The 6876-nt window shown below is 32.5% G+C and overlaps 1 protein-coding gene across 1 annotated transcript; it reads left to right on the top strand.

Annotated features, from left to right (window-relative positions):
- The first annotated feature begins 1915 nt into the window (after window positions 1-1915).
- On the top strand, window positions 1916-2797 carry LOC114425660 (dirigent protein 19-like). Its single transcript, XM_028392606.1, has one exon. The coding sequence runs from the start codon at window positions 1959-1961 to the stop codon at window positions 2517-2519; it is 561 nt and encodes a 186-aa protein (XP_028248407.1). The 5' UTR covers window positions 1916-1958; the 3' UTR covers window positions 2520-2797.
- The last annotated feature ends 4079 nt before the right edge of the window (window positions 2798-6876 follow it).

The following is a 6876-nucleotide window of genomic DNA, read 5'->3' on the forward strand; positions in this document are numbered from 1 at the left end:
ACTAGATTGGACAAAAATATCAATAAGAAATCATTTTTGGACGTAAACGTCAATAAAAATTTTATGGATCAAATTGTCAGTATTTTTTTGTTGGAGAAATTTGTTAGTAATTTTACTTGGACTTAAATGTCAGTGTCTTCTTTTGGAACAAAATGTCAATTTTGTGATATATTTTGGTCATTTGGATGAAAATAGTTACCAATTTTTTACTACAATGTCAGTAATTTCACATAATTGCGGCAAGCTTTGCATAATTCTTGGGGTGTCCATACATTAACCAAATTTGTTTCAACTTCTTCCCATAATTCACCGTCGACATACTCGAGTGTCTCATTTACATTTTGTATGAATTTACTATTGTGGTGCAAAATAAGACTAATTTCATCATACATTCTATAGAGAAACATAACAAAAATTAATTGTATATTCACAAAAAGAAAACATAAAAAGTTTCATAATAGAGAAGAGAAGGCAAGTTTCATAATAGAGAAGAGAAAAGAAGAAGTTTGAGAATAAAGAAGAGAACACAAGAGAAGAGGTTTGACGGCAGAGGCCAGATGAACAATGACCACCACGAAAAATGCGATGGCGACGACGTCGTTACGATTATCGTCGAAACCCCAAAACAATCGTCTCTCGACGACGAAGACACTAGTTGACGACGGTGCCATTACGACCAACCAATAAAAGTCATATGCGTAGAAAAAAATAAAAAAGCATACAAAAACGACACAACATATGATAAAGTTCAAACCTAGGTGTGCGTCGTTGTGGTCATCGTCGACGGGAACGATTGTATGGGTGTGCGTCGTCGTATGTCGTTGTGCATTGCCGTGTGTTGCTGTGCGTCACTGTGGTTGGGAGATTTGCCCGCGTAATGAGGTTGTGGAAGTGTGGGAGATAAAGAACTTCTCTTGTAGAAGTTTCTAAAAGTGTGGGAGATGAAGAAAAATCAAGAACGTAGCTTTTGGGAATGAAAAGTCAATTTTGGGTTGTGTAATCCTTTTGGGAATGAAGAAAATCAGCGCCAAAAAATCATTTTTCCCACCGTAAGGGAAATCAAAAGTCACTACATATGTAGTATATGACAAATATGTCCCCACGTTACTGCATCTGGCTATCTAGGAACAAGTTGATTTTTGAAGATTATCAATTTTCTGTAATAGAGGTTATTAGCAAGATTAAGTTTCTTATGTATAGACAAGCGCACCTGTTGCATTTGTTTTAGCATCTCGATATAGGCCTTCTTGTATTAGGGAGGTTTTGATTTTCTCTAGCTGCGAGGTATGTCCCATTTATTGTTGTATCATTTTGGGTTTAATATAATTTACATTTTTCCCAAAAAAAAATATGTCCCCACGTTGGCCGCCATGTGAGTAATTTTTTATTGACAAAATTGTCCCTATGTGCCACGTAAGCAACTTTTTTAGCGGTGATGGACAGAAGTTGACGTCAGGATATTTTTGTCGCACTTTTAACACTTTCGAGAACAAAATTTTGTATTTAGATCTTTCAAGGACACATTTATTAACGAATTACACTTCTACGAATAAAGGTGATTATTTTACTCTTAAGTAATTCTCACAAATTCCTAACATCATACTTCATTGGATTGGCGAAGAGCAAATGCAGCATAGTACTTTTTGTCTCTTTCTAGTTTCCTTCTAGAGACAATTTTTCAGTCAAAGCAAAGATAGGATCTAATACAATGAAAACTACAAAAGACTGAACGACCTTAAATGACTTGGCTATATTGTTTTCATTGACTTCATCACCCTCAAGTCATCGACAGTTTTCATACCATAATGTGAACTAAGTTTTGTGCCACAGAAAAAGAAAAAAGAAAAAAGAAAAAAGAAAAAGAAAAAGAGAAGAAACCAAGTCTTGTATATTGTATATAATGCAATGAGATATCACCCTTCTTTGCATTCTAATCACAACAACTAACCAACGTAGTTATGGCTTCCTCTCTACACAACTATGTTCTTGCTATCTTACTTTTGGCCATAACCCAATTCAAAACCACATCTGCGGGCTCCCATCACCACCTCCAGCACCTCAAATCCCTTCACTTCTCTCTGTTTCAACACGAGACCATAAACAAAACCGGATACATCATAGTGGATGGTATAAAAGGAGGAGCAGGGGTGACTCAAACCACAACCCCTTTTGGCACCTTATTTGCCTTTCAGGACCCTTTGACTGTTGCAGCCAACAGGTCCTCCAAACTAGTTGGGATTGCAGAAGGGACTACAGTCACATCTAGTCTCGACGGGCTTCGGAGCATTTCGATCGCCAAGCTAACCCTGCGTTTGAAGCACCACAAGGGCTCCCTTTCCATTGTTGGTGTCACAAACAATGTCAAACCCTCTGATCTTCCAGTGGTAGGAGGCACTGAAGATTTCATGTTTGTGCAAGGCTATATTAGTACTTCTCCAGTTGATCTCAAGGGTCTTACTGTTGTCTACAAGATTGAGTTTCATCTTTACTGGCCCCCATATGCAACTCAAGCCTCATGAACTATGTTGCATGGGTAGAATTTATGTATGTTGTGAATTTTAAGGTATCCCTGTATCTATGGTCATGAAGGTCCTGAACAAGAACAGCCTAATAATTTTGTTTGGAAAATTACCACCTGTAGCGTTATTGTCTTCGTTTAAATTTGTTCTTAGTAGTCAGTAATTTCTATTGTATTTCCAAGATGTTGATTCAAGTGGTTAATCTTCCATTTTCTTGTCTGTTTGTGCTATTATTATTATTATTTTAGTACTGAAATGAAATAATGATTTAGTATCAACAACCTCATTATTATTACCGACTTTTAATTGTATAGATTTCAGAGTCTACGCAAGGGCATGGATTTCGCTACCAAGTTATTTGATCTACGAGATGCCGGATGCTTTAATTGATCTCAATTTTGTAGTAACAAGCAACAATAACAATTAGAACTGAAAATGCTAAAAGACAAAGGTTACCAATACCAACACACTCTTTTAACGCAACTATTTAAATACACCCTTTATTATTTGGTGAAATTTGTGTATAACTCACTTAAATGATGTGGAACCTCACTTTTTATTTACTAGTTTCCGCTCTTTTGTTGTTGAATGTGTTGTTATACTCATAGGAGAATGATGAGAGCAAAAATAATCCTAGTGATTCCAGCAGAAACAACGATGAAACACAGCAATGTCAAAGGAATGAATTCTCTTAAAAACGTACAAAAAGAATCAACTGGATATGAGATTCCCAAGAACTTGGAGTTCTTCAATCTTATACAAGAACAAATAAAACCAGCATATACAAAGGAGAAGGCAGAGCAGGAACTGCTGACAAAGCAGCAATCGCTATAATGGGATATGAATCAATTTTAGAAGCTATAATAACTACAAAATTGTTATAATAAGAAGTGTGTAAGGAACCTTGTGCAATTCGTTGAAGTGATCTAAATGTAGAACTAAGACTCCTGCAGGTTAATAGCCAAAAAATGATCTTATATGGAAGTCAACACCGTGGCTTGTGTAGGCGAGGTCTGTTGCATAAAAGCCGACCATTGGCCTTTGCAAAATGCTGCTATACCAACACTAAGTGCCGAAAATCATATCTAACTGCAAGAACGAATAAGTGATTGTCAATGGAAAACCTTGACACACCATATGATACTAGTTCATTAACATAGCACTTCGATTGTAAAGACATTTTTACTTTAGTTGATTTAACTTTTTTATGACAAATTCTTACCTATCACATACACCTGTATAGATCGCACAGGAATTCTCATAAAATTTCAGATCACGTTTTTGCTTTAGTTATCTTGAAAGACATCATACACAGATCAGGATCTTTGGGAAAGCTTTTTATGGAGCAAATAATTTTCTTTTTCAAAAGCTCACTCAAACGGCTTCATACAATAACTACTTCAAAATGTAGTGAAAGATTATACTCTCGAGTAATGAAGTCTAAACTCTTGTTCCTATAACTAGTGTTTCCATCTGGCTAGAGTATCAGGGGGCAAAAAAAATAAAATAGGATCTGATAGAAACAGGAAGCAAGAATGAATGATTCTTCAATTTTATCGGTTGAATAAAACGGGAAAGTGATCAGCTATTTTGCCCAAGTCACTAAGAAAACGAATGGAGAAATAGAATGCTAATAACTATTGTTTCCAGTAATCCAAAAGAAAGGTGAGATAAATGGTTCCAAGTCACAGGTTTTTCTTAATAGTTTGTGGGTCAGCATGCACATGCAGTTAAAAAAAAAAATCGTTTAGACTTCAGGTGTACAAATACTAGTTGAAGAAGAAATGATGGATAAAGTTTCTCAAGGATATGATCCAACACAACATGAAAAATCAGAATCACCAACAGTACAAATACTAGTTTGCTATATATAGAATCAAAACATAAATAGAACATTAAATGGGGATGTAAAAGTAAATTCAAGCATTAGAAGGATCAGACGTACATGATAACAAGTTATGACAGCATGCACCTACGATTTCTACCCAAGCATATAATGAGATGAGATCCAGACACCTGCTTTGTTCCATCACAAAAGTTATTCAAATAATAGCGCATAAGAGCATTCCAACCATCATTTAGTCCCTGAATTGTGCGATGCCCAAATCTGAATCCATACAAAGTCTTAATGAGGAGGGGATCATAAGGTTAAATTTTAAACATGGTAGCCTCATTATTGAAAATTACAAGAAATTGTTACATCATATAGCTAGCATTTTGATATATAAATTTTATCTGATAGATACATAGGGAGGTCATTCAACGTCGCAGTATAAAACAATTGTATGATTGCATTTTGATGTTCTTTATAATTTACAAGTATTTTGATGTTCTAATTAATTGAATACACGTGTGATTAAAATAGACAACAAAGAATAATTATAGACAAATATGAGAAAAATTGAATGAAAAATCCCTAAACAAGGCTATGGTAAAAAAGAGAAGACATGAATCAATTAGGAGGGATTAGGTTACATTGAATTAAGTAAAGAACATACTTTCTCCATTCATAACTTTATAAGAATGAGACTTTTATCAAATTTACCCTTTAATTATAATTATTCATTACCCAGATTGTTTGTGAAAATTTGTAAAAATTAAATAACAATAAAATGTAATTAAATAGTTCTTATTTTCATATATTTAAATGTGTATATACGAAGTGGCTGTTTGGTTGAGCATCTCTGATCCATGTTTGTCCAAAATTCGCAACAAATATAAAGCAAAAGCAACTATAAGTTGCTTCAATGACTCACATTCAAACTTGCAGGGATCCAAACACAGAGAAAGCCAATCTTAACAGTTGACATATACCAATGAATTATCATATAATTTCATATTGATGTGAAATTTTAAAGATATGATCTGTATGATCATAATTTTCAACCCACCAGTCGATTTAATTAGTAGAAAGAATTACTCAATAAAAAAGTTATCAAATGATATAAAAATGCTCGACTTACATTTATACGAATGTTGGGAATAAATTTGAATGCTCACGATCTAAGTCACCATGTAATCAATTTTAATGTTAATAATAAAATATTATTTTATTTTCATTATCATATTTCACTATTTGATCAAATGGTCCATTTGATAATGTCCTGATTAAAATTAAAGGCTTGTTATTATAATAGAGATTATGATAATGAGAAACAAGTTTGTTCTAATTTTAATCTAAACTGTTCTTGATCATATGATTATTGTAAATAGGATATCAATAATCCGGATAGATTAATATATATGTGATAGTATTTATTGGATAAATATTAATAGATCCCATTTATTAATTTGCATATATAGGTGAGTCACATGTTTATGTGATCATTGAAGTGACTCAATTGAAATTTTCTAATGGTTAAAATTTATCATAAACTGTTAATAGAAAATTCTCAAAAAGAGGTATAATAACTTTCTTTAACCTAAGATTGTCATAGCAATTAATATGTTATTTGTTGTATTTTGATTCCGGACACCTAATGCTTTGGAGCACTTGTTGAATGGATATTGGATGTGATTAAATACTTGTAAAATTAATGATTAATCAAGGAGGAATCCCTCAACTCTTGGTAATGAGTTTGAGCTCTATAAATAAAATTATATCCTAATCAGGACAATTAAATGAAAGAAGAAATGAGTTTCTTAAGTCATTATGAGTTAACTCAAAAGGGTTTGACAATAATATCATACTCTAGAGTTAATCGAGAGTTGTAAAGATGAAAGAAATTATTATACTATTCTTCTAATGATTCTTGAAAGTAAAATATTACTTCATGCTATCCGGACATTAATGAATGTTGTTAGACGCCTACATTGATTAGTACATTAATTTGATTAATATATTACCAGTTTAGTATTGAATTTACGGGGTCACACATAAACAAATGTTCTAATCTTTGTTAAAGAAATTATTTTAATATTTGATGATTAATTAAATTAGAGAATTTAATATGATCAAATGATTAATTGATTTCAAAAAGGTTGAATATTATTATATTTTTACTAGCACTGAAAATATAAATAATATGAAAGATTTGGTGAAAGAAAAGAAACAAACATGTATGATTTTGTATTTGGAATTTGGATTGAAAATGTGACTAGATACAAGTTTGAGATCAATTATTATTTCAATTTTAATTGCTAAATGGTTAACAATAAAAGGTAACAAGAAATAATATAACTTAGAAAAAGATACTATCAATAATGATTTTGATTTGATCAGAAATTTGATATTTTTAGCGTGTTATAAATAGAGCTTTAACTGGACATTGAACCAATCCAAAAAAATAACTTCTCTATTCTTATTTGTTCACTTGTCAGAATTGTTGACGAATAAAGGTCAGTCTCTCGACGGTGT

This window comes from Glycine soja, chromosome 9 (genome assembly GCF_004193775.1).
Source record: "Glycine soja cultivar W05 chromosome 9, ASM419377v2, whole genome shotgun sequence".
Classification (NCBI taxonomy): domain Eukaryota; kingdom Viridiplantae; phylum Streptophyta; class Magnoliopsida; order Fabales; family Fabaceae; genus Glycine; species Glycine soja.